Source organism: Centroberyx affinis, unplaced genomic scaffold (assembly GCF_046629955.1).
Source record: "Centroberyx affinis isolate AG114_WGS23_722 - 3 ecotype Tasmania unplaced genomic scaffold, CSIRO-AGI_Caff_v1 ptg001267l_1, whole genome shotgun sequence".
NCBI lineage: Eukaryota > Metazoa > Chordata > Actinopteri > Beryciformes > Berycidae > Centroberyx > Centroberyx affinis.
The window spans coordinates 244,792-270,960 of NW_027279776.1; the positions used below are offsets into that span (position 1 = coordinate 244,792).

General features: G+C 41.6%; 5 protein-coding genes across 6 annotated transcripts; 3 read left to right on the forward strand and 2 right to left on the reverse strand.

Annotated features, from left to right (window-relative positions):
• Nucleotides 1-212: 212 nt before the first annotated feature.
• Nucleotides 213-2,329, reverse strand: LOC139648873 (protein rapunzel-like). The gene is made up of 2 exons (XM_071525115.1): nucleotides 2,246-2,329; nucleotides 213-1,294 (listed from the first exon to the last, which is right to left on the reverse strand). Exon 2 carries the CDS (start codon nucleotides 1,232-1,234, stop codon nucleotides 545-547), a length of 690 nt encoding a protein of 229 aa, XP_071381216.1. The 5' UTR covers nucleotides 1,235-1,294; nucleotides 2,246-2,329; the 3' UTR covers nucleotides 213-544.
• A 5,183-nt stretch (nucleotides 2,330-7,512) lies between these two features.
• LOC139648859 (1-phosphatidylinositol phosphodiesterase-like) lies at nucleotides 7,513-9,050 on the forward strand. The gene is made up of 3 exons (XM_071525099.1): nucleotides 7,513-7,577; nucleotides 8,128-8,698; nucleotides 8,784-9,050. Exons 1-3 carry the CDS (start codon nucleotides 7,513-7,515, stop codon nucleotides 9,048-9,050), a joined length of 903 nt encoding a protein of 300 aa, XP_071381200.1.
• A 1,453-nt stretch (nucleotides 9,051-10,503) lies between these two features.
• Nucleotides 10,504-12,319, forward strand: LOC139648860 (transmembrane protein 272-like). Its single transcript, XM_071525100.1, has 5 exons — nucleotides 10,504-10,627; nucleotides 10,711-10,773; nucleotides 10,893-10,943; nucleotides 11,074-11,265; nucleotides 12,057-12,319. The coding sequence occupies exons 2-5, from the start codon at nucleotides 10,731-10,733 to the stop codon at nucleotides 12,317-12,319; spliced, it is 549 nt and encodes a 182-aa protein (XP_071381201.1). The 5' UTR covers nucleotides 10,504-10,627; nucleotides 10,711-10,730.
• A 2,066-nt stretch (nucleotides 12,320-14,385) lies between these two features.
• LOC139648872 (large ribosomal subunit protein bL9m-like) lies at nucleotides 14,386-17,262 on the forward strand. 2 transcript variants are annotated; one of them, XM_071525114.1, is made up of 8 exons: nucleotides 14,386-14,648; nucleotides 15,288-15,447; nucleotides 15,684-15,808; nucleotides 15,907-15,960; nucleotides 16,109-16,210; nucleotides 16,420-16,503; nucleotides 16,749-16,994; nucleotides 17,025-17,262. In XM_071525114.1, exons 1-8 carry the CDS (start codon nucleotides 14,565-14,567, stop codon nucleotides 17,148-17,150), a joined length of 981 nt encoding a protein of 326 aa, XP_071381215.1. In that variant the 5' UTR covers nucleotides 14,386-14,564; the 3' UTR covers nucleotides 17,151-17,262. The 2 variants fall into 2 exon arrangements, with proteins under 2 accessions (XP_071381215.1, XP_071381214.1); XM_071525113.1 differs by having other exon boundaries at nucleotides 16,749-17,262.
• A 582-nt stretch (nucleotides 17,263-17,844) lies between these two features.
• On the reverse strand, nucleotides 17,845-25,024 carry LOC139648866 (proline-rich protein PRCC-like). The gene is made up of 7 exons (XM_071525106.1): nucleotides 24,239-25,024; nucleotides 24,082-24,129; nucleotides 22,978-23,466; nucleotides 22,782-22,874; nucleotides 22,361-22,507; nucleotides 21,755-21,820; nucleotides 17,845-20,404 (listed from the first exon to the last, which is right to left on the reverse strand). Exons 1-7 carry the CDS (start codon nucleotides 24,548-24,550, stop codon nucleotides 20,318-20,320), a joined length of 1,242 nt encoding a protein of 413 aa, XP_071381207.1. The 5' UTR covers nucleotides 24,551-25,024; the 3' UTR covers nucleotides 17,845-20,317.
• Between the last annotated feature and the right edge of the window lie 1,145 nt (nucleotides 25,025-26,169).

The following is a 26,169-nucleotide window of genomic DNA, read 5'->3' on the forward strand; positions in this document are numbered from 1 at the left end:
TGTTCTAGAGGAGGGAAGGGGTGTGTGTGCGCACGTGTGTGTGTATGTGTGTGTCTGTGTGTGTGTGTGTGTGTGTGTGTTCTCTTGTATCCAGATCTATGCCCTTTTAGGCTGTTATATTATACTAAGAAATGTTACTAAATGGTAAAGCATGATTCTTCTCTGTGTAAATTGTTGGTGATAGTGTAAATGACATGAATCTCACACAGATGTGATAAACTAATAATTTATATCTTTTAATTGAAGCGATTGTATAAAACATCAGCATTTACTGAGAGGTAACACAATGCAGCTGAAACATACAAACTCAAGTGGTCTCTTTGAAACAAAAATAAGGTCCAACATAGATACAATAACCAAAATGATACAAGAAGGAAATGAGGTGCAACTAACAAATAAAAAGGTTGTTTTTCCAATATATAGGACATGATTTGTATTGTTTCATTGGTCCACAGCTGTGAGTATATAGTTGGCTTCTGTTCCCCATATCATTATCACCAAATCCACAGGACCGCCTCTCTGTGTTGGTCCCTCCAGCCCATGTTTAGGAGCTGCTCTCCTCTTTGCACAGACTGAGCACCTCCTCCATTTTCTTCTGGATGTCCTCCACCCTCTTGGCCCACTTGTCCCGAACCTCGTCTTCATCGTCCTCGGTAACAGCCGTGTACGCCATGAGGGCCATGAGGCCGATGTGGAACAGGTGGCCGAGGTGGGAGCAGCGGTGCTCCATGATCTTGCGGTCGCGATCACAGTGCTCCAGGTAGACCTTCAGCAGGGGCCGTCCGAACAGCGAGCCGGTGCCCATCACGCCCCGGTAGTACACATCCAGACTCAGGTCACTCTTGTCTCTCTCGTAAATCCTCTCAAATTCATCCATGTAGCGCTGGGCGTTCCCCGGGTCTTTCCTCACCACCGCCACCATGTTGTTGAAGGCGCCGTACTGGTGCTTGATGTACTCCTCGTACTTGCCGAAGGTCTCGTTCACTTCGTCGATGCGGATCTGCCTCAGGCACTGACGGTTCTTCTCGGAGATGCTCTCCAGTTTGGTGTGGACCGACTGGAAGTCCTTGTCCATAGGATGGCCCTCCTCGTCCAGCAGGCCCTTGCGAGCCACCCCGACCAAGGAGGAGACGATGCCAAAGAGGGGGTCAATAGAAGAGGCGAAGGAGGACACCTTCTCCACGCAGCACAACACCTTGACTGCAGTCTTCTTGATCTGTCCAGAGTCAGCCATGGCTGCTGCTTTTCCTCTGCCTCCCACCACTCCAAAGGTCCAGACAAGTGAGTCAGGAGGCTGGGAAGATAAAACAGGACCACATATTTTGTAAAACTGGATCCATGCCGTGCCTTGTACCTTCACTTACTGACTATACAGTCAGTTATAAATCACTTGCAGGTAAAGTAGCCTTTACCCTTTCCAAATACAGTAGGCTAGAGCTTTAACTAAAGGATTGGTCTTTGACTATCAAATGTTGTTTCGCTTCAGGCTGTGTCTCAGGTTGCTGAGACCACAACACATGTCACCCTGTCATCTTACACCCTAATTCTTAACGGCAACAGGTGACAGTGAGGCCCGGTGTTAGCCACAACAGACCGCAGAGCTTCAGGAAATGAGCAGGGGAAGAAAACTGTAATCGTTCCTCCACAATGTCAAAATTAAGTATTCTGGTAAACATAAAACAAATTAGAGTATTATTTTCAGTTATTAAGGGATGAATATGTAATATATTGTTAATTATAATGAAGTTCTGATGTACGGTACAGGCAAGTATCATACAGTACATTAAAACAAATCACACAGAACAGCAGTACACTACTACTCTGTATGACCACAGCCACAGATCACAATTAATCTTCATATTTGTGACGTTACTCATCCGTAAGGCTGCTCTGCTGGAAAAATAACTAAGGGACAACAGTGGGTGTGTCTTCATAGCAACACAAGAAAGACTGAAAATAAACAAATGGTTACGGATCTTGGCCTTTGGTCTTTTCCTCTCAAACAGCTCAAATGACCTATAGTGTCCGTTTGACACCGTTAATTAAACTGAGGAGGAGCTGCTTTAATTGTTTTTAGTACTCTGCACTCATTTCCTGATTCCCAGCCATACACATTAGTCAAACATCATGCGCACTTATTTTTCTGTGACTTCCATCTGTCCAAGCTGAATTTGCCATCACACAGAACTCAAACATCCTTGAGGTCACACATTCGAAAGCCCTGAGGCTGTATTTGTTTACTCACCCGAGATTAAACTGTTGGTATCCCTCTGTCTACTGAAGGTGTCCGACTTCCCTGTCCACCATTTTCCTCCCCAGTCAAATAAGGACGGCCTCTTTGTGCCATATAAGGGCAGAGGAACATGGAAGTGACTCATTTTTGCCCTGTGCTGATTGGGTGGGGGCGGGGAGTCTAGCAAATGCACTGCGGCTGCAAACCACACAGGCTGTAATGTAAGCAGGGAAAGGCAGGGCATCCTCTTCATTGTTTTGGTCAAATCATAGCCACACCTTCTAAACTGGTGTGGGTTCACAGACACCACAGAGGTCATGGACAGAGAGACCGAACTTAGTGAAAAAGGCTTCAAATCCAAGACACTGTCCCACTTTATAGAATCGATGCTTTTATGTCCTTACCCTGGTTAATTGTTCTGATGCTTTATTTTGATTTGAATAATAAAAAAAACTCAATATAAAAGTACTTAAATACTTGGAAGCTATATTTTTCCAGAAGTATAATAAGCATTATTCTATGACATTAAGGGTCATCCTTATTTTATATCCGTATACTATTTAACTGACATCAAATTAAAACAGAAAGGTTTCAGGATGATGTCTACAGTTGTTCATGAAAGGTCAAAGGTCATCCTGTTCTTCTGAGACACTTTTCACGTTTTCTGTTTCACCCCAGCCCTCTTTTGAACAATCTATGTTGCATCCCACCTCGACAGTCTGTTTCAACCGGAAACAAGTTGAGCTACGGAGTTCCTATAGCTTTCACTTGGACTCATCTGGTCCGTTTATTTAATTCACAGTGGAGGCATTCCTATTATTATGTAAACTCTGGGTATAGATTCTCTATTAACAGCTGACCAAATATTGTTCAATGGACAAGGACAAGACTATTGTTTAATGTTTGACTTCTCACTCAGTGATAAGAAAGTAAGTGGGAAAACATCTGCAGATTTTTCCATGTGCCCACACACACACACACACACATAATCTCCAGACACACACTCCCTGATCCCTCCAAGCCGAGCCCTGCTCCTTGTGCTCCCCGCTCCCCTACCTCCTCCCCAGGTTATCCGAGGAGAGGTATAAAATAAAGTATGAAGCTGGTCTAAAAACATGAATTCCAAGCATTTGTAAAAGACTCCTGGACACTTTTCTGGTCCAGTGGGACGGTTGCAGATAGTTGATGGCCTGTTGGAGCTTTGCTGGCAGTAATGTCAACTCAAGAGGCTACCATCTTTATGGACCTGGTCTATCAATCGTTTTTGAGAAAAGACAATATCATCATAGGCTACTGCAAGTAGGATGATGATACTGATTTTTTTTTTTTGCACAGTTCAACAAGGACCTAATGAAAATCCTACACACAGAAAAATAAAGGACTTGTATGAAGCATTACAAGGAGGACCGAAGCTGTTCAGAAGACAAAGGGACTCTTTATTAGGTACTTGATATTCAGATATCACTGGGTGTTTCTGTTATTTTGTTCCATTAGAACAGCAGGCGAGCTCACTGAGAAGAATGAATAGTCAAAATATGCCAGTCGCACATTCTTAAAATATCCTGTCACATGCAAAAATCTATGAAGCAGGTGTAGATATTGCTGTATCCACTTTTTATGTCAATACCACACCAATTACCTCAACTGATACCAATGTTGTCCTATTGATACCCACCATAGCTCTGGACAATATTCTGTACAGTTCTTTTGGTTGCATAATAACAATGCATAGAATATAAATAGACCATGTAATATTTGGCTTTCACTGACTGATAAGAAATGCTGTGGGAAAACCGTCACCTGCAGTTGACCCACGCAGGCAAGCCAATCCAAAAGCAAGTGATTACGAGTGATAGTAAAGTAATTCACCAGATTCAAATTTCATCCTTCACTGTCTGAACCAACTTTGATTTGCTAATGACATTATGTTATTTGGCACTGTGATACCAAAGCAAACACCAACATTGTGGAGGGTGTGAATCCAAAAAGCTAGATTCACAGGATATATGAATTCTATTAACTAAGCATTTCTCAACCCAGTTCCTTGACATTTTCTTTGACAGGAAATCAGTTACCATCTAGTCTCTCTATGATGGCATGTGTTTCTGAACAAAGATTTAAAGGACAAGGGTAAAAAAAAAAGGAAAAAAAGAATTACCTAATTTTATCATATTTTTAAGAAATATTGTGAGCAGCAGGGCAGACAGTGTTCACTTTCACAAAACTAATACCACTAAACCCCGTTTGACTGACAGCGGAAAATATTGATGATACATAATCGTAACAGAATTAATTCAGATGTATGTGTGTTTGCATCCCCATTTTATGTTTTACATGTCATTAATATTTTACATTTACTACTGCGCATGTGAAGATGAACAAATCCCACAGCTAGAAACCAGACCAAACCCTCCCCCAACTTTGTCTCTCTCTTTCATTCTCTTTCTTACTACTCTCCCTCTCTTTCTCTGCCTGTCTCTCCATGTTTCTCTCCTTATCTTCGTCCCTCTCTCTCTGAAATTGGCAAGTCTGTCATTAAAAATCTGGAATTCGACTATTGTGTTTTTTCACAAACTGTGAAAGATTACGGTAATCTATACAATCGGTCACTCACCTGTTTGCCCTCGCTACATCTCTGATGATTTCTGAGTCATCTGTTTGTTTCTATCTCTCTCTCTCTCTCTCTCTCTCTCTCTCTGTCTCTCTCTCTCTCTCTCTCACACACACACACAGTATCGGCCAATATTTTGGACATATAAATCGAATCCACACATAGACTCTGGACACAAACAAAGGGGTTGTTTAGTTTCCCTCTTTCTCACACACTGACAGGAAACAAGGAGCTGTTTAAAATCCCTGATTTAAGATCTAAATTCACAGGTGAGTGTAAATAAAACTATAAATAAGATAAATAAGATACAACTATAATGGAAAAGAATATTTGTCACTTTCACTTACATACAGCTTATTACATTTGCCAGCTTTCTCTGCTAGCTATTGTTGAGGCAGTTTACCAACTAATTGGCCAAACCAGGATTTAAATTCAGCTAGCTAACTTTACCAACTGTAACTTTATATTAATACATGTATTCCTGCATATCAGTAGAACATCATAATCTGTCTTTTTGAATCCATTAGGTGAAAGAAAGCTCCTACAGACGTATCACCTCTGTAACATGTAATTTTGCTTGGCAGGACAACAGTAAAAACTCCAGAGAGTAAATAAAGGACAGAGTAGGCAAAAGTCCTTTGGCCAAATTGTTTACATTAAGGAAAGATGCAGAGGAGATATGTGTGGGAACTGAGCCCTGTTTCTTTTTACAGGCTTTAAAATTTGGGGTTTGATTCCCTGCACTTCAGAGGAAAATACAACAGTGTGTGTTACTCCACTCTCCATCGTCTCTCTTTTTGATAGGCAGCAGGACCAACGAGTTTGATGGACCTGAGCTGGAACTGCTGAAAAATACATGAAGATATTGTGTTCATGTGGCCAATAACAGCTTGTGAGAAGACAAGATCATGTTCTGCCCTGCATCCAGCCATGACGATATTGGGAATGATGTGTTTCATTTTGACTTTCAGAAGCGGCAGAGCTACCAATCACGATGAGGAGTTCTGTGGTGTTTTTCCTGGCTGTCAGCTTTGCCATGTTTGGTTTTGGTAAGAAAAAGTCATTATTCCTTTCATTAATGCTTACTTATTTTTTGTGCAGCTCAGTCAAGTGGGGCTCCCTCACTGCTCGCCTGACTTAAAGACTATTCAAGTGGGAGTGAACCCTTCATATTCAAATAAAGTAAAATCACAGACACACACACATTACTAAGCATTCAAAACCAGCACCTCCATTACTCCAAAAATCCAAATCTGCTAGTTACTTTGCACCTGTGTGTGTTACAAAGACTCTAAATACTGTGATACAGCAATGTGATAAGGATGTGTGTGTGTGTGTTTTCTGCTGTCATGTTTCACTTTGTGTTTGTTGTGAACACGGCGGACTGTGTATTCTGAAAGAGTGGCGTGATCAGTCACACACACACATCCCAGCCCCACCCACTCCCCACACCCCCTCCCCACACCCCCCACACCCCCCCACACCCCCCCTCACCCCCTCACCTCCACACCCACCCAACCAAACGCTCTGACGTTGCACTCAGCTGCTCCCCCATGGCATGTGCCACATCAACATCCCAGGTCGGCTCACTAGCTATGTCACTTTGCCTCTGTCCCTCCTCTCTCCTCCTCCTCCTCTCCCTCTCTCTCTCCCTCAGGCTGCCAGGCTGAAGACGACCACCGCTCGGTTTCAGGTAAACTTCAGCTCACACACGCAGGAGCAGCGGACTCACGATTTGGTTCTCGTTTTTGGGATTAGAAAGGTTAAGCCTGCCATTGACAGGCCCCAGAGGGGTGAGCCGAGTTCACCCCCGGCCCGGCCACCTAATTGTTCCCATTTGGGGTTTTTTTATTAGCTGTCATGCTTTTGTGATGGGAAAATGTTATTTTTTTGAGCAACGTGCAGGTGCATCCTAGCGTGGGAAACAGTTAGACTGGAAGTTAATATGTATTTAACTTTATTTTATTCTCAACAAATATTTAGTAGATTTACCTTAAGTTCTAACTAAATTGTACTGCTGTGATATGTTTGTATTTCAGCCATTGATACCCTTATCCAGAGTGACTCATGACCCCTGTTGCTAAGTGTAACAGTAGAATAAGTTTAAATTGCTAGACTGCCAACATTACAGGCAATCAGTAAGGAGTGCAGGGGTCAAAGCCACAACAGCCACACAAAAGATTTAACAATATTTATGTAGCCCTTGAATGACTGAGCACAGAGAGGAACTAGGTCAAGAAATATGAGCAAAGATTAAAGGTGGAAAAGTTTTATTTGCAATAACCCTGCCAGCAACAAGCAAGCCAGGTTTATTACAACCATGTATAATATCTCATATCATGAGCATCATCGTAGTTCCAGACTGTCAACATTTTAGGTAGTAAAATATTCCAAATTTGTAGAACTTAAATGTGGAAAAAAAACTACTTCTTAATATCATTCTCTAAATATATCTCAACTAATGTCATTAATAAACAAGTCAGAATAGATGTTTGGATTATAGTCACACATTTTCTGCTGATATTCACTAACCACTTAAATGATTCATTTATATTGACCAGTCTATTCATTTTAATTTCATCAAACTAAATGCTGACTTGAGTTGTATTCTCCTTGACTTTGCCTTCTCTTGAGCATAGACCCTGTGATCATAACTGAAGAATCATACATGATAAACAGCACCAAACAAGGCCCGCTGAAGATGTTATTCACTGAGCTAATGGTCCTTGTGGGGTGAGTATATTATTGTGGAAAGATAGTGGAAAAGATGCCCCAAACTGATAACATTGATCATATATAATCATAACAATGAATTCTGATGTATGTGTGTCTATGTTTCCATTTTATGTTTTATATGACATTAACATTTTAGATTTACTACTGTGCATGTGAAGATGAAGAAATCCCACAGCTAGAAGGGTCAAACTTCTACTAATTGCTTCTGGCTATAGGAGAACATAATAAATGTTTGAATGTGTCTGACTCAGGAAAACTATGTGAATGCTTAAATTCAGTTATATTCCTCTTTAACTTGGGCAAACAATTTATCAAAGAATGTCCCTAGATCAACCTACTAAACCTTAATCAAGTCAAGTTTATTTGTACAGCCCTTGATCACAGATAGTGTCTCAAAGGGCTTCACAACACCCACGTTATGAAACAATAAAGTGTAATGACACCCCACAACCTTAGACCCTCAATGAGAACAAGGAAAAACTCCCATGACAACCTTGGCTGATGTTTGTCTGATACATTTACTAGACGAATCTCTCTTATTTGTTAGAGCTGTTGGCTTGGGCTACAGCGGTGTTCAGAGACCCGACTATGACGACACATCCAGCCCCGAGTTCCTCAACCCCTCCTGGATGGCGGGCATCCCCGACGGCCGGCCGCTGTCCGAGGTCACCATGCCCGGGACCCACAACACCATGGCCCTGTACGGCGGGGCCTTCGCCGAGTGCCAGTCCTGGAGTCTGGCGTCCCAGCTCCGCGCCGGCGTCCGCTTCCTGGACGTCCGCGTTCGTCACGTCAGGGGGAACCTGACCATCCACCACGGGGTGTCCTACCAGCGGGCGCACTTCGGCCACGTGCTGGAGGGCGTGGCCGACTTCCTGCGCGAGCACCCGAGCGAGACCGTGCTGATGCGTCTGAAGGAGGAGTTCAGCGAGACGTACGACATCTACGGCGCCGTGGTGAGCTACATCCACAGCTACGCCCACTGGGACCTGCTGTGGCACAGCCGGCTCACCCCCACCATGGGCCAGGCCCGAGGGAAGCTCATTGTCCTGCAAGACTTTTCTGGGCCAGATTTGGGAATGCGATATGGTTCCCTGGACATAGCCGATGACTGGAAGGTATGAAAGCTTTCTAACTCTGGTAATATCCTCAATATTGACCACAAATGCTGTTTAGAGATTAAAAGGTTGCTGTTCCCTATAGGTTCCCACACTCCTGCATGTGAAAGAGAAATGGCAAAGCGTGAATGAACACCTGGAGGCCGCACCGGTGGGAAACAAGGCCCACATCTTTCTCACCTACGCCAGTGGCGCTGGTGTGTTTGCCTACCCTAATGCCGTCGCACAGCGAATCAATACAAGACTGTACGACTACTTGAGGGCCAAGATGGACCAGAACCTGCGCTTTGGGATCATAACCATGGACTTCCCAGCTGCTCCTCTCATTCAACTGATCATTGACTTCAACTAAAAGAGGACGCAAACAGAGGACAGGCCTCTAACTCAATTCCTAGCAAGACAAGTTTGAAATACATAACTTGTTCACTAAGAAATCGATCAAACAGTTAATTAATTTCAGTTCATGGCGTTCTCATCCCATGACCTTACACTAGTTGAATTGTTAGCGCAGTCTGAGCCAGAATCATGCACTTGCCCAGAGGGAATAGTAGATTGATCAGTGACACTACAATCAATTAGTACCTGTCCTTTTACAGCGACAAAATGAAAACTGAATAGAGAATGTACTTCTAGAAACATGTTTTCACTTTTGGTGAAAGGCACATGATGAAGCCACACCCACAAACCAAATGGAAATGGAGTGATCGTGTGTAATTTCCTGGCAAAGCTGTCATTTCAAGTTTAGTGCCCGCTAAAAGGTGATGCATTTGAAACCACGACCCATTACTGTGGACACAAAACACAATGGTGAAGTGTTGCCTCAATGAAATGAACATGATTAAATGTAACATTCACTCGAGGTATTGGCAACTAAATATTTGTCATACAAATCTAAAAATAAATCAGAAAGTATACTTGGTAAACTGGCAACATGTGGAGTTTGAGTATAAACCTCAAGAAAAATATGTTTAGTAAAAAACGACTGCCTTTTGTGTCAGAATGGCTGTTTTCACACACAAATGGTGATTTGTCCATTGGTTAAGCCATAAAAGCTTTAAAAAAATAAATAGTATCAATTTACCATCCCACTGGAGAAAATCAACAGCAGCCTGAGACCTGACCTGATACTGAATCTCTTTTCATGGGTGTCATGATGAAGATGGTTTTCAACAGACACCTCTCCCAATTCAATAAGCTTTGCAGCAGAAGGTGCCACATTCTGACTGGAGCCAAAAACTTCAGATCATATCACCCTGATTTTAACATCTTCACATATGGATTACCTGTTACTTTTAGAAATGATTTTAAGTTTTTACTGATGATGTGAAATGTAGAAGCATTTACAGGGCCACACAATACAGACATACTGTATAATACACATATAATACACATTATAATGATATATTATTAATTGTCCTTCACCTCGCATTTTACATTTTACTTTTGTTTCTTGCTTTGCTTTTATGTTTCTTGTTTTGCTTACATTGCTTCTTGCTTTTACTGTTGATTTTATCTTTTGTTTTTATTCTTTGTCAAGCACTTTGCAGGAGAGGTTTGCAAGAGAGTGCAAGTGGAAATGAAAAAAATCATCATGGGGCTGGATCCTGGCCAAAAACATATCTTGACACTTCAGATAGCAATAAATGAGATTATCATAATTTCCTCTCAGTAAGAGTAACACACAGAAGGTAGAGGATATTGCGAAACAGTTTTAAAAAAATGAAATGATGAAATGGTTTGGCTTGTAGTAACATGTCTTAACATCCTGCCTGAAGACCAAAGGATGTTACTGTTGGCACGTTGCAAATGAACTGCAAACATGCCAACAGTGACAGCAGATGTCACACACACACACTCACATACACAGTCTCACAGGTACTACTACACTCATTCAATGAATCCTGGAAAAAGCCCTGAGAAGACAGACAGGTAAGGCAGTAAAGTATCTACATGCAGAACTGTTGATGCATACTGCATACTTCATGACACACTTCCTTCTTTCTTTACCTCAGGTATTAAGCAGAAAACACAGATGGAATCCCAGGAGCGAAGGACAACACAGCTTTCAATAGTCGGTTAGTTCTTTTCTCCACCATGTTCATGCCTGCCTTCTGCAGCATTGTATTTGTATTTGTATTAGAGTTATACTAATCCTTGAACCACCCCCCCCCCCCCCCTCTCCTCCTTCTCACAGTTGTGGTGAATATTATTTGGTGGATGGTTATGATTGCAGCTATTGGACTGGGTAGGTTTACTTTTGTTTAAGCGCTGCATATAATGTTACCTTATGATATTACTTTATTTTTTTCTTTTTCATCTGTTTTTTGTGTCTAACTTGATGATCACATATTGTATTTGTTATTCTTGCATCTTAGGGGCGACGCATCTGAACAGCTGTCCTGTGCAGCCCGCCATCCCCGTCTACCTGATAGGGCTGGGACTGTCCAGCCTGCTCTCTCTGTCTCTGACCTACATCTACATGTCAACGAAGCAGGGCTGCCTCCGCAGCTTCACCTCCGCCTGCATCTCCATCCTGCACATCTTCAGCTTCTGCTGGTTCATTTCAGGTAAGACAGGCAGCTGGGAGAGAGCAAGGAAGCTGACTGAAGGTTTATAAATGGCCTTTCTCTCAAGGTTTCTGACCAGTGAATTTATTTTCTAGCACAAAAAAGCCAATAAATGAAGACTCAAACCTCTATACATTGTACATTCCTGGGTCTTGTTTCCATTAGTATATATATATATATATATATATTTTTTTTTTACAAATATATTGTTTTTAATTTTTATTTCAATTTCAGTTCGATTTTAGTTTTTTTTTGTTTTCAGCATGGGTCTGGTAGTTTTAGTTTATCTATATATTTATGTTTTGCATAAGTTTAGCTTTAGTTTAGTTTTTATTTGGTTTCAGTTCTAGTTTTAGTATTTTTATTTTTATTTTTTTCAAATTTATTTACATGCATTTTTCAATTAGCGTTCAGTAAAAATAGCCAAAACTTCTTAGCCCAAAATTGAAAGATGAAACAAAAAAATGTGATGGACGTTTTTATTTCATTCTAGTTGGTTTTACTAGTAGGCCAGATTGTTTTTTTCACAGGGTCTTGTTTTTATTTTTATTTCAGTTTATGGCATGTTTTTTTTAACACCTAGTTCGTTTAGGCTACAATAATGACCTTGGCAGGAACTTAGGGATGGGGTCAATTCTTTCTTTTCAAATCAACTTAAATCTTTTATACTATACATCTGTGATGCCAAACCTCTGTAAAACACTGCCAATAAACACTGAGCAAAGTTCAGTGTTTACAGACATACAGTATGTATAACGTGCTCTGATGGATCTGTCTGTCTGTACCTGCAGGCTCTGTGTGGGTTTATGAAATGTACGCTCCCAGCTACATAGCAGGGGAAGATCGATACTGCCAGAAAACCGTCTACCAGTTTGCGTTCTTCCTCACCAGTCTGTGCTGGTTTCTTGTGATTCTCATGTTCTTCTTCGCCGGCTGCTTCGCCCTCCTGTTCTGCCATAAACTGCTATTTGGGGTAAGAGGTTTGTCCCACCTGCACGAAACGTCCTACGGCGGGACGAGTGAAGTTCAGGGACACAGTGCCACTGGGCCATGAGGGTCACTGGAGTGAGGTCGTCTCTTCCTGGTCTAGTAATGTCTGAGCAATTTCCCTTCACAATGATTTTGACAGTAATCAAATGTATTCAACATTTTGACAATGATGATGTTGATTCTGCTGCTGCTGCTAAGGATTAGGCCTATTATTATTATCAATAGAAGTGGTAGTGGCAGCAGCAGCAAGTAAAGTTATTTTTTAAGGAGCAGATAAAAAATAATGTAAGTATTAGTGAAAATGTATGTCTTTGAGTTGTTCAGTGATGTAACGTTCTCCAAGGAGATGATACAAGCTGATATGTGATTTCCTGAAAATAATGTCTATGAGAAATGTGTGCTCAAAACAACCAAAAATATTTTTTCTTCAATTTTCCTCTTAGAGAAAGAGAGATGACTTTACTCTGCGACGCAACATTTTGATTAACATTAGAGGACTTGAGATGCTTCTGTACAATGTTCTGCTGCTTTTTCTTTACCACAGATTAGCATGCTAGCAAATTTTAAAAAATGGCCGCAGTAAATTAGGGGAAGTACCGTGATAAAAATCTGTTTGACTGCAGTTATATTTCATCACTAGCATTAACCAATACAGTCCCCACTGTTCAACTTGCTTAACTCCCACTCTTTTATAATCAGAAGAAGTCAATAACTGAGCTCAGATAAACTTTCCATTCTGTTCTTATGGGAAAGGGCAGCACCTTTCAACATAAATTAACAGAAGTCTAATTTAGGTATAGACAGCTCCAAGATCTGTTGAAATATCACATGGCTTTCACACACCACTACCACATCACACACTTTCTGCTTCCACCACAGTCTGCTGCAAAGACAATCAAATGGCCTACATTTGGGCCAATGGGAGATGGTGCTAGTAAATAATAATTTACAATCATCTTACACTGCTTCAGTATTGAGAAGGAGAATAAATTGTTACTAGAATCGTCTGTGTATTATATCTAAAATCAGTCTTTTCTTCTACATTGTATTAAAGATGTTTCTGTAACATTTCTAATGCATAGCCTAAATGAAGTTTTAGCTCATGTGTATTCATTCACTCTTTACATCTTCAAAGTTTGCAGGCTGTATACGTTTTGACTACATTTAAAATGTCCTCATGTAAGCTACATTAACTACTATCCATTGCAATGATCATGTATTTGCTGTCTGCCCATACATTTTATTTGTTTTTTGATTGCCATATATTGCCAATTTATGTGCTATAGTGAGAGGTTTTTCTGAGCACATATTTTCCTCCATTCATGATATGAAATGGAAGAATAAATGTGTTCAGAAAAAAACAGACAAAGTGCAAAACAACTGACTGTATGCAGCTTATGTGGACATTTAGGCTTGTGTAAACTTGTGAATTGTGCATCTGTGGTGCAGTTGTGTCCCTCTGTGCTCATTCTGTGGTTGTAAAAAAAAAAATACTGAATAGATGTCTCATGCTTGGCCACAGTGCAAGACAGCACCCATCATGCTGTTCAAGGAAGGATGTGCAGTCATAGTCAGAGGAGTAACTTTCATGTTTTGCTAAGATTGTAATGTATGATAACAATGGATTGCACAATGTTGTATGATAATAAAAGGTTTCTGTTTGATATGCATGATTTAATTATAAAAATAGAGGGGAGGCAATATTTTATTCCATCTAATTGATGTTTGCAAGGAATCCTGCGTGCTATAACAGAGAAACTCCTACAGATTGGCTACTTGTTTTGTACATGTTACTGTTGGCACGTTGCAAATGAACTGCAAACATGCCAACAGTGACAGCAGATATCACACACACACACACACACACACACACACACTCACACACACACACACACACACACACACACACACACACACACACACACTCACACACATATACACACGTGTTTATTCTTGATGTTTATTTCATACCACCAACGTTTTTTTTTTTTAAATAACCAAAGACGAAGGCAAAGGATTAGGAGTGCGGATTTAAATTCAGGCTTCCGTCGGGACTCCTATTTGAGCCGGTGTGGTCCTTTTGCGTCACAGCCGCTCAAGTGTCACGCTTTCATTTCGCGTTTGCTCTGTTTTCCGTGGTAGCTTGTTAGCTTAGCCTGTCACTCAGGATGAGAAACTGCATCAGTTAATGTGTCGCGTATGCTGAAATGATAGATGCTTAAAGAGCAATTGACAGTCGCTCTGCCGATACAGAAGTGACATCTCTCTGTTGGAGATTTTTGTGAACGAAGCAGCTCTTGTGTTGAGTAATGATGTGGAGCTCAGGCCGCCGTGTCCTTCAGGAGCTGCTAACACACCCTGCTGCCAGGAGTTTCTCTCAGACGGCTGTAAAGGTGAGTGCTGCTGGGGATGTTAAGAAAATGAGCCTTGGCACAGCGGTCACTGTGAGAAATGGAGTAAATTGTTCTTCTAGTTACAGGCCTGAAGTGTATGGATTAGATGAAATTGTAATAATTCCCGTGGCAAGTTACTGGATGGCCTTACACGTTCTACAGCATGTAATTTCTAACTTTACATCAACAGGTCCTTGGTTAAATTATACCTTGAAATTGAGAAATGCAATTCTCATTGCACTGGACCTTTTAAATTCACTTTTACAGGTCTTGAAATGTCTTTGTACACAAACCTGCTGTATTTTATTATAGATCTACAGTTTTCATTTTAATGTTTATTTAATTTGTAACATTGGTCTCATATTACATTAACTGGCATTCAGAAGAGATTAAACTAAGTAACTAAATACATTTCAAGTTGATGAAGCTGAAGACACCCTGCATGAGATCTTCAGTATAGTCTTCCTTTGCCAGAGAGCCGCTATAAGGAGGCGAGCAATAATCCACACCAAATAAATTAGTTGGATGTTTTTGTCATGCCATGATTAAATGTAATAGTTTGTCTTATTTCACATAGACTTTGATAGCAGACATATAACTGTGTGAGAACATTTCTGGCCCCTTGTGTTTTTCCCACAGAACACAGTCGTGGTGGAGCGCTGGTGGCAGGTGCCTCTGTCCAAAGAAGGCAGTCCGCCAAGGCTGTACCCCCGAAGACACAGAGTGTACCGGATGGTGGAGAACACCACACACAGCCCCAAGGACAAGATGGAGCTCATCCTCACACAGACCGTGGACAGTGAGTCCCTCCAACGCTCCGTTGTCATTTAAGATCAAGTGAAACTGACCATCAACTAACAAAGTGACCATCATGGAAAGCTATTATCAGGGACTGTGTTTATCAGACTTGTCAGAGAGGGAGTACTAAATTTATCCATAGATGATAAATACACTTTCAAATTAATTTTAATCTTTTTTTCATGGCTAAGCTCAAACGATGTACACTCATGGACATACGTTTGTTTGCCCTGGCAGAGCTTGGGGGGCGAGGAGACACTGTGTTTGTGAAGAAGTCCGTTGGCCGAAACAAGCTGCTGCCCCAAGGCCTGGCAGTATATCCGTCGCCGGAAAACAAACACATCTTTGCTGAGGAATTACGAGTGTGTACTACACTTGAATGCTTTTCTTTAACAGGCAGGTATTATATTGTTGTGGCATTTTGCTTATTTTCTCCAAGCTCATTTGTCTTTGTCCATAGCTTTTGCACGAGGGGAGGCCAGAGGACAGAGTCCAAACACGCACCGGACAACTAGTGAGTGTTTCTCTACTGAAGATATTTGATATTTATTCTTTTATTCAAAGATTTTTATCGTTACTTGACAGAGTAATCAAACAAACATCAAGAGAATGATGGACTAGCAGTTGTCAGTCATCTAACAAAGGTGTCTGTGTGTTTGTAGACAGTGGACTTCCTCAAACGCTCGGAGTTGAAGATTCAGAAAATTCCCTCAGTTGAATACTCGCTGACTAAAGAGATTGTTTGCAGACAGTTATTCAAGAAGGTATGGCTGTCTTCTATAAATGTTTGAGCTTTATTGTCTTAATTTTATCCCTTAATTCCTTATATACTAACTATTAAAATGTCATAACATTAAAAAAACCTTCCTGACGGTTTGACATCAAGTTACGGCACTGCTGATAAACATTTAAAATTCATTGATTTTTCTTTATGATGTGATTCATTGAATTTTGTAATTTTTTTTTTCCTTAGTTGGGAATTGTTGTGCCACCTCATGCGTTGAGACTTCCAGATGAGCCAATCAACAATTTAGGAGATTACTGGTGTGAGGTTACGGTAAGAGAAAATGGAAAATAATTTTGTCATCAAACATTTGGAGCATACCTTTGACATCTGTAGCACACACTATTGTTGCCTTTTAGTTGTTTGCTGGCTTTGGAAAAAAGAAATTGATTCAGAACTATTTAAGCTGACATAACTCTGGGTTATGTAAAAAAAAAATGGCTCACAAAGCAGAAGCAGTAGCTGTTGATCTGCCAAAAAAGAAAAACATTCAGTTTCCGTGTTGCATTCCCTTCCAGGTTAATGGAATAAACACTGTGCGTATCCCCATGTCACTGGTGCCGTATGAAGACCCTTCTGCAAGTTTTCAGCGAATACTGAAAAAAGAAAGGCAGGAGCAGGCAAACACAGCAGCTTCAGAAGCAGTCGGACCTGCTGCTGACGAGGAGGAGGAGGAAGCTGTTTTGAAGGCAGTTTCTGAGGTGGGAGGGGAACCTGAGGCTGTTCAAGAGGCTGCGACTTCTCTTGCGACTCCAGCTGGTGAGGCTTCAGCTCCTGAGGCTTCAGCTCCTGAGGCTTCAGCTCCTCCAGAGGCAGCCGGCGCTGCTGAGGAAACGGCAGCATCTCCCGAGGCTTCAGCTCCTCCACAGACAAGTCAGGACACAGCAGTACCACCGGGTGATACCCCGAAAAAAGATTAATGGGACATTGTGAAATTTAAACTCCAAATGAAGATCTCCATAGAACTACAATGGACTTTGGTAACTGTTTACCCCCGTTACACAATATGATTAAAGATGCATAAGAACAGTCATTAAAGTGTAGTTATTTTTAAAAAAAAAAGGACTTTGGTGATTTTAGGACAAATGTTTTAGCAGGTCTTAATCAACAAGTCTATGTGTTCATCTTTCACTCAGTGGATCGTGATGAAGTTGTGGACATGCCAATTAATTAAAAAAAAGTCTGAGGGGTAGAATAACAGGTAGAAAAATCTGAACAGATTTTTTTCATGCAATTTTTGGGATCACTCAGAACATCCAGTATAGATGTTTTTGGTATCATTGCAAAGAAAAGTTATTTTTCATTTGACTTTTCTTGCATTTCAATAAGATGGACATATACTGTTGCTCTTATAAGTGACTCTCCCAATCTCGTTGCCTCTTTATGGGTTTACTTTGACCTTAAGGAATGTCAGATAAAAAAAATCCAACTGTGGGAGACTTTATAGGACCCTGTGGTTTCATGTTGGTGAGCTATACCATCTTCCATGTAAACCCTTTAAAGGAAAACTGCAGTGGGATCAACTTTTTTTTCTGTAATACCAGCATCATTATGATACCAATGTGATTCAGACAAAGCAACACAGCCAGGAAAGGAAAACAAATCAATTTTAACTGCACAACACACACAAACAAAGTAAAGGGTAAACATGAAGGTCTTTTCCAGTATTGCCATTAGATATGCTCCTCACTGAGTTTGTCATCTCAGTGCTTTATACAGTTTTACACTTTCTTGGCATACTTTTGGTCAAACCCTCCTTCAGGTCGATGTTGGTACCTGGGTGTACTGGAGTTTTTCCAGGATACTGACATGTAGCCCAGCCACGGAGTGATGTGTGTATCTGACTTATGATATTCCCATCAAGGTAGTTTGCTTATTATAAAGGGCTTTAATCAAGACTAGACAATTTTCCCTTGTCCTGTCGAAGGGATGCCAAAGAAAAGTTGCAAGGAAAGAAAAAAGGTTAGAGTTCCCCAAAAGAAAGCTGCCTTCAGACACAGTCAGTGGCAAAATGTTTTCGGGCAGTGAAGTTGGTCAGACAGGTGTGAGGATATGGATCCAGACTGTCAGTTACTTGTGTTTGGGGTGTATTTTTCTTGGGAAAATGTCTCATGGCCAGTGCCAGGTGTGTATACGTACTGTGACAAGCACACTACAGGGATATTAATGTAATCCACTGTCACTTGTGGTCACATAGCCCTTATGTACAAGAACTGTGAAATCTGTGACCCATCAATATCACTGGACTGCTGATGCCTTTCTTTGAGATTCTCTGCCAAACATTAGATGCAGACTCTTGCATCTCACTGAGACAGGTTAGGTCAGATTAGGTTGTACACTGTAGACTTTATGGATGACAACACAGAGTCAATGTCCAGCCCCCCCTCCCCCTCCCCCTCCACACCTCAAGCTTTACAGGACTTCTGTAACTGTAGGGTGGCTCATGGCTCGTTTACATACGGAGCTCTAGCGCAAATAATGTTTTAAGGTGTTGTGGTGGTATGGCAGAGGTTTTTATCTTGTTTGCTACCACAAGGCCTGGACATTGAGTCATGTTTTGAGCCATTAATACAATAGTAAGCTGTGTATGAAATATGGTGCATGGGGAGGAAACCTGACTCACAAGTTCACATTGCTCCCTTGTGTTTCCCAATTTCACCGCCTGCATGGAAATCTAATGTAACACTGATGGAGGGTGGACTAACCACTCTGCTTCAACAAAGGAGAAGGAAAACATTTTAGAGCTTAAATACATGTCAATGCCTCAAAGCCATTTAAAAGGCTGATGAGCAGGATGGGAAAGAATGAGACAAGATGAAATGTTACATCCACACTCCCTCAAAAAGAGAAAGCAGAAATCTGCAATATTCTCCATAGCTGGAGAGAACGGCAGTATTTTGTTTCACTACATCGCACAGTTCATAGCATTTTCCCCCAAATAACAGTTTTCAGGCTACTGAAAACATTCCCACTCACTGGCAGTGGACAGTCAGATACAGAGAAACTCCTGGACCACTCGGGGGAGGACTTCCAAAAAGAGTACAGCAGGAAGAAATATTGTCACATCATGCTCTCAACTGCCTAGCATAACAAGATTTCAACTTGACATTAATGCATTCCCCATTTGGAGAACTTTCAGGAGGTTGACACCATTGGAAAAGGTGTTTCCTGCCCATCATCTACTCATGTAAGCCAAGTTAGTGAACAGACCCATCATGGGGCTTTGGGAGACAACCGCTGAACCTATAAGATGCTGCTGGATGCTGCGAGGGAACACTGAGGTAAAACTCCTGTTTTATGTGATAATCAGTTTGCCCTGAGCATAGTTGAAGAACCGGGTGAAACTGGAATGCATGTTTTGGTTCTCTGGTAATAGCCACATAGACAAAAACAACATTTAGCCACCTCTAATGCATGAATGAATGGGAGAGAGCAATTTCAATTGTTTCCCAACATCTTTATTTGGCATTAAAAAGTTGTTGTTTTGACATAGAAAAATGCAACATCTCACAATTGTCACATGACTCCCATTCATTTCTCATTAGCAGTGGCGATATTCGTGTGATTACCAGAGAACCAAACCTGTATTGAACGCTACTTTCAGGGCAGAGGGCCATCTGTCTTTAGCACAAGAAAGGAATTGTACTTCTATCACATGAATAACATGAGTACACCTTAAAAGGAAAATATTTCATTATAGGGTCCATTACGTCATGAGCGCCACTGACTGGCCAAAGGTAACATAACATTTACATGGTTAAGTAGGAATTGTATCATTTTAGAAAATGAGTGAAATTATACCTTTGAGGAAACTATTGTGAAAGGACAGTGTAATGGCTTAGACCCTGGATTGGACTGGAACAGTCAACCAAAAGAACTACAGAATATTAACAATTCTTCAATACAAATATGGGGTGGAGGACGGGCAAAAAAGAGGAACAAAGGGACAGTCAGCATTAAGGTTTGTATACTTTCTTCCCAAACCAAGGTAACAGAAAGCTCCTACTTGGGCAGGGAACTCTGGAAAGCTCTACTCTAATTTCTGATGAGGGTTTCTGCATGCCACCAAGTGTCCACATTACGACATTTAGAAGCCATATTTGGCCTGGGTTTGCCGGCGGGTTAGCTTGTTGTCTGCCCAGTTGTTCTTCAGTTCCAGCTCACGCTCCTTTGCCTATGGGTGAAAGAAGAGGATATAAAAGCTAAAAATGCTGTCGAGCCCTCTTGAGACAAAAGGTCATGTAAATAACACTTTTCAAATAACAGTGTTGACTGAAATTCCTAAGGAAAGGGGTTCCAATGCACTTAGGCTCTGATTCGGTCCTTCAGCCAAGAGAAAAGATCCTTGTATTTGTGTCATGTGTAGCTTTGAGTTGGGGCGGTGCAGAGGAGAATATTTAAATTATCCCTCTCTCACACCTGCCCACTGGGTTGCCAGGTTTCTGACATTAGTAAGTTTTTGCATATTGCCGCTCTCAGTGGGTCACAGGTGTCAAACCAAATTTAATTTGATTTCAATATCAAGTGCTATAATTTGGAAATTGCCAAAGAGACCTAATAGGTTACCTATATTCAATGCAACATCAGTTAGGCTGACTAAAATGAAGCTGTTGTCTTTATACTGGGTATTGAATGCAAGCCTTATCAAAAACACACAGTGGCCGCTGTACTAGCGCCACCTTTTCTCCAGAGCAGACATCGCTTAGTAGAAAAGAACATAAGTTGCAATGCCCGGAGAAACCCGGAGAACTCCTCTTTTTGGGAAAACTCCGCCCTGCATGTATAGCTGCTCAAGAAGCACATAGCAAGATCTTCAGTGTTTGGATAAGTTGCTGAAGTCTGAACGCCAGCCCACACAATTTTTTGGATAAATCCCTACTACGTGCACTTATCTCAACTCCAAATAACAACAACCCACACAGGTCATCCAATAGCTCTGAATGTTCAACAAGAAACTACTGACAGAGATAAGAGAAATGCTTGTTTGCTCATTTGATGCTTGTTTGTGTACCTTGTGTGGGCTGAACACCAAGCTGTGGTGGAGTTCTCTTGCACTGTATAACCCATGGCATATGGTGTTCAAGGCAAGTGCACTGTACAGACAAGCGCTCTGGTGGCGCTCTGCCTGGAGCTGGATGTGTGTGGACATGTCACACTGGGACTGCATGTAGGCGTATTAACTCTGAATCCCTGCCCTCCTCCGTGTCTCTTTCTTAGACCCAACTGAAGGCTATTTTTTGTAAACTTGCATTATCTAATAACTTTGTTCTCATTGTGGTGTCCTGGTATTGTTAATTTGTGTTAGGACTTAAATTTGGTTTTTGCTGAGTCAGCCTTTATGAACTATGAGCACTAATAGAGTCAGCAGTGCAATTTGTCCCTTTACCATGGTTAATTCTCTGTTTAAATGTTTGCATTGATCAGTTTAATTTACAGCACTTTAAAACGTCTTTCAGAATGCTGAAATGTAGGCAGCTTAATGCTGCAGTAAGAAAGTATAATGTGGCATTGAAGCAGCACACACCTGGTGAATGAGATATGTTATCTGGTGCTTGCGTCGCTGTTGTCCTGTAGGTTGATCGCCTTTTTTCTGCAGACGCCAGGAAAAGGTAACAAAAAAAACCCAGAAAACAAGGTTAAGGGATGTTGGAGGATACGTAGTTCCTGTTTACAATCATCAATCATGCCTTAAAATATTTCCAGCTTCTACCACGTCAAAACATTTATATATATATATATATATATATACACACACACACACACACACACACACACACATATACATACATACATACATACATATATATACACATACACACACACATATATATATATATATATATATATACACTGTATATATATATATTACAAGGCTTTAGGTTCAACCTTCCGAGTCTCCATTGAGCGAAAACAGTAAGCAAAGGCATATGCGCCATCATAAGGCTACAAATGACATAATCTGTATGTGTAAATAACACAACAGTTCTTCCTGCCTCTCTACAATGAAAGGCATAGCAAACTCCTCTACAACTGTGCATAAACCCAAACATAAACTTAAGTGGAACCTAACACCCAGACCTCTCAAACAAAATCAGCAGCTAAGACCCCCAGCGATAGCATTAGAGCTCACCTTGCTGAAGGACTGGCGCTCCTGCTTCTCCTCCGTCATGCTCTTGGTCATCCACTGCTGGGTGCCGCTCAGCTGGTCGTCCCCCTTGATCTCCAGAAACTTCACCTCCTCTTTGCCCCTGTTCCTTTTCCCCTGCAGCCGCATGAACTGCAATATGGGGAGAAGAGGCTCATATCAACTCAATCTCAAATGAGGTTTCACCCTGCCTAGAAGATTATCGAGTCATATTACTGCTGCTCCGTTTCACATCCTTTTCTAAATAAGATCTACTGTTGAACTTCAATTGTAGCAATGGCATGCACAAACAGACAAAAATGTGATGACAGGACAGAGCATGGCAGCAAAATTAGCAAGAGTTAACCTACTCAGATGGTGTTGTATAACATGGTAAAACAATGCAAATTAGTAGCACGCTTCTTACCGCTTCATCATCAAACATGGCAGAGGAGCCAGGCTCTTCAGCCTCCGCCAATCCGGGGTTAGGATCCTGGTAGTATGGCTCATTATAGTATCCCTGTCCAAGGAGAAAATGTTTGTTATTAAACTCACAGTGTAACTTGTCTCTAAAGCCATTGCATTGACATGTACATGTAACCTCCTGGATCAGTCACTGTTACCTGAGGGAAAGCCTCCGGGCCGGCGATGGGCTGCTGGTATTGAGGATGCTGACTTCCCCATGTACCAGCTCCCTCATGGTTCAACCCAAAGTCGAGAGGGGCATCTGACTGGCCGCTATCGTCACCAGGTACAAAAGGAACGACATCTGCGGGGGCTCCCGGCTCGGGGTCTAGGCTAGGGACGACTGCGGGGAGCGGCTGGGAGCTCTCGCCTAAGGAAAAGTAGTTCTCCGGGGCCATATCCTCCTCATTGTCCTGGTCATCTGTGGCTATTTGCCTCGCCAGCTGCATGGCGGCTGACTTAGCTGCAGCTTTGATAGCGGAGGGGGACGCGCTAGAACCAAGCAGACCCTGGGCAGGCGTACCAGGCTTGGGTCCTTTGGGCTCCAGGCGCTTGGTGAGTGTGTGAGGGATCAGGGGTCTCTGGGTCTCCTTCACAGTCAGGTTTTTGGGCTGTGGCAGAAGGGACGAGAGGCCTGTACCTGGGCCCTGGGAGAGACATGGGAAAAGGGCAAAGTGTGAAAGAGAGTTTGGAGAATGTCAGCCAGATCACTGTAGTATGGTGCCGCAAATGAGAGAAATCATGTTTTTTTGTGTTATTTGTTTCCTTTCCCCCTTATGTATTTTTATCATTATTGAGACAGAAGAAACACTGAATAGAAAACAGCGGAAGCACAGAATAGTGCCCCCAGAAGAACTGAAACTAGGCTGGCAAGGGTACATGTTGTTCCAGATGTATTACATCAACTCTATCCATGTGTTAACTTACAAAATATTCTGCTAGTTCATATTCCCTTTTTGAGTTGGCACATGCAAACATCATATCGCATCTAGTACTACTACTACTCAACACGGGCTCATAAGGTGATTAAGAGAAATCCAAATATAACAGCTGAGTCATGGCTGTATTGGCTGGGATAGTGAGAGATGTAAACATCTTATCCTATCTACTGTGGGGTGTGCAGACTGAGCAAGGTTTGTTTCCATGGTAATTTGTGTAAACAGGGATATGAAGGTGCACTGAGCAGCTCATATTGAATACGACCTTAGCCAGTATTAGAGCTAGTATTCTGGGTTACTATGAATGAAAACACATATTCTTACCTGAGGTTGTAATTTCTTCTTTGCAGGCTCATCATCATCCGAGTCTGACTATTGACAAGACAAGAAATTAAAACTTAATAATCACCACCAGCACCTGCTCACATATATTATTCACGATTACACAGAAACAAATGGCTGAAAAGACGAATTTGCTTACATCCTGTCTTTGGATCTGTGGTATGACAATTTTGACAGGCTCTGTTCGCTTCTTCGGCTTAGGCAGATTGAAAAGTAAGCCTCCTTTAGATGGCTGGGAATCTAGGTCATCGTTTGACGAACTGTCCCTTGACGAAAGGTTTGATTTCGTCTCCTTGCTTGGTCCTTCGTTTCCTAGCGTGGTTGATGTCGCCTTTTTAGGAGCAGGTAGAAGTGAAAACAGCCCTGCACCTGGTTTGCTCTGCGGAACCACAGAGGTTGAGGTTTCTTCTGAGTCGCTGTCATCACTGCTGCCGTAGGCTACTAAAGACATGTTTGCTGATGTTGAGGATTATTCTGCAGCAACTCGTGGACATGGAGAACCACTTCTCTTGGTTGTGTCTCAAAAAGCCGTACTCACGTTGGCTTCTCTTCTCTGATGAACTGACATGAATTTAAAGTACGACGATCTTTTATCAATACAGCCGACTAAAAGCCAACAGTTCACTCCACACCGATACTGAAATCATTCAAGGAGCTGTCGTGTTGCAGTGGTTCAAATGAGGGCCTCACAGCGGGCTCATTTAAATTGGAGGACTGTCCCAACTTCGGATTGCTAGCTAGGCCGCAGCAGACGATTTAACTACCTGGCCTTTCTTGCTCAGTCAAATTAAATCCGCACCACCTCGATGATACATATTACAACCTCAGTTCCTTCGATAACTGCTTTCTTTTACAACGCAAAATATGCCTTTTATAAGAAGTTACACCAACAAATTGTGCCAGTAGTCTCTAGTCCTCATCAAAACATTTGCTTCCATCGTTTATGCTTGAAGTGAAGACTACTGCGCAGCTTTCTGCGCCTCTTCTTCTTCTTCTTCTGTGTATTATTTGGCAGTTCTTCCTCTTCTTCTTCCGATTCTTTAATACATGGCGGTTAGCAAACGTAAATGTGTAAAAATGCGCACTACTGCCATCCACTGCCCTGGAGAGTGGACTGGGAATTTACAATTTCTAATCACAAAAAATGGGAAAGAAAGAAACTCAAAATCGGTCTATCAGACCTGTTTACTTCAACTACTCTAACAGAAATATAACGCTCTTGTCTTCTTAAAATTCAATTTACATCTACTTCTTCACCCAACTCTTGTAGACTGGCTCTTAATTTATGTGGCAGTTGGTAATCAACAGTAGGGAATTACCGCCCCCCATCGACCAAGCGTGTGAACTAAGAATTTGGAGGCGCTGAAAAGCAAATCTTCGATGAACTAACCCTAAACTTCTACCATATTAATACCCATTTCCCATCCCTCCATACAAAATATTATTATCACCCTGATCACGGGGCCTGAGATGACAGAAATCCCTCTCCATTTATTCTCCTGTGACATAATATGTTTTGGGGTCCTCTGGCAGAATTTATTACCATCTTTATTCTCTCTGACTTCCATTCTGTGTACAGTTTGTGACCAGGCAATACAGCATACACGGATTCTTACTTTATCAAGCGAAATCCTCTGATGCCCTCTCTCTTTTGACTGCTTGATTTGTGTATTGCCCACAGATTTACATTCTTGCTTTAGCGCAGTTGTGACTGTGACTGCTTAGTTTTTCTATTTTATTCTATTCCATCGTTTGACTGATAACCAGTCATTTTTCATAGGTCCATTTCTATTCTACAAATTATAGTATTTTACAAAAATACTGATATCCTGGCCAATGGAGGAAAAAAACCGTTTTCTGTCCTGGATTTCCATGTCAATTCAAACATTTTGCCATTTTGCCAGTTCATTTTCAAGTTTATAACCGTATTAATATATCGACTGCTATGGCAAAGTTCGTGCTCTTAATGTTTCATGATAAATCAATCTATAATTTCAATGGGACAATGAATGGGGATTTCGCGACGTCCGCAACCAACAGGGGCGCTAATTGTGCGACTGCATCGACACT

Bases quoted from the DNA above. Each gene is read 5' to 3' on its own strand.
- LOC139648860 (XM_071525100.1), top strand. From the start codon at position 10,731: ATGGAATCCCAGGAGCGAAGGACAACACAGCTTTCAATAGTCG. The intron at 10,774-10,892 runs GTTAGTTCTTTT...TCCTTCTCACAG, and splicing joins AACACAGCTTTCAATAGTCG to TTGTGGTGAATATTATTTGG. The intron at 10,944-11,073 runs GTAGGTTTACTT...CTTGCATCTTAG, and splicing joins GATTGCAGCTATTGGACTGG to GGGCGACGCATCTGAACAGC.
- LOC139648866 (XM_071525106.1), bottom strand. From the start codon at position 24,550: ATGTCTTTAGTAGCCTACGGCAGCAGTGATGACAGCGACTCAGAAGAA. The intron at 24,130-24,238 runs GTAAGCAAATTC...TCTTGTCAATAG, and splicing joins CACAGATCCAAAGACAGGAT to TCAGACTCGGATGATGATGA. The intron at 23,467-24,081 runs GTAAGAATATGT...TGTCTCTCCCAG, and splicing joins AGAAGAAATTACAACCTCAG to GGCCCAGGTACAGGCCTCTC.
- LOC139648859 (XM_071525099.1), top strand. From the start codon at position 7,513: ATGATAAACAGCACCAAACAAGGCCCGCTGAAGATGTTATTCACTGAG. The intron at 7,578-8,127 runs GTGAGTATATTA...CTTATTTGTTAG, and splicing joins GAGCTAATGGTCCTTGTGGG to AGCTGTTGGCTTGGGCTACA. The intron at 8,699-8,783 runs GTATGAAAGCTT...TGTTCCCTATAG, and splicing joins ACATAGCCGATGACTGGAAG to GTTCCCACACTCCTGCATGT.
- LOC139648872 (XM_071525113.1), top strand. From the start codon at position 14,565: ATGATGTGGAGCTCAGGCCGCCGTGTCCTTCAGGAGCTGCTAACACAC. The intron at 15,448-15,683 runs GTGAGTCCCTCC...TTGCCCTGGCAG, and splicing joins CCTCACACAGACCGTGGACA to AGCTTGGGGGGCGAGGAGAC. The intron at 15,961-16,108 runs GTGAGTGTTTCT...GTGTGTTTGTAG, and splicing joins AAACACGCACCGGACAACTA to ACAGTGGACTTCCTCAAACG.
- LOC139648873 (XM_071525115.1), bottom strand. From the start codon at position 1,234: ATGGCTGACTCTGGACAGATCAAGAAGACTGCAGTCAAGGTGTTGTGC.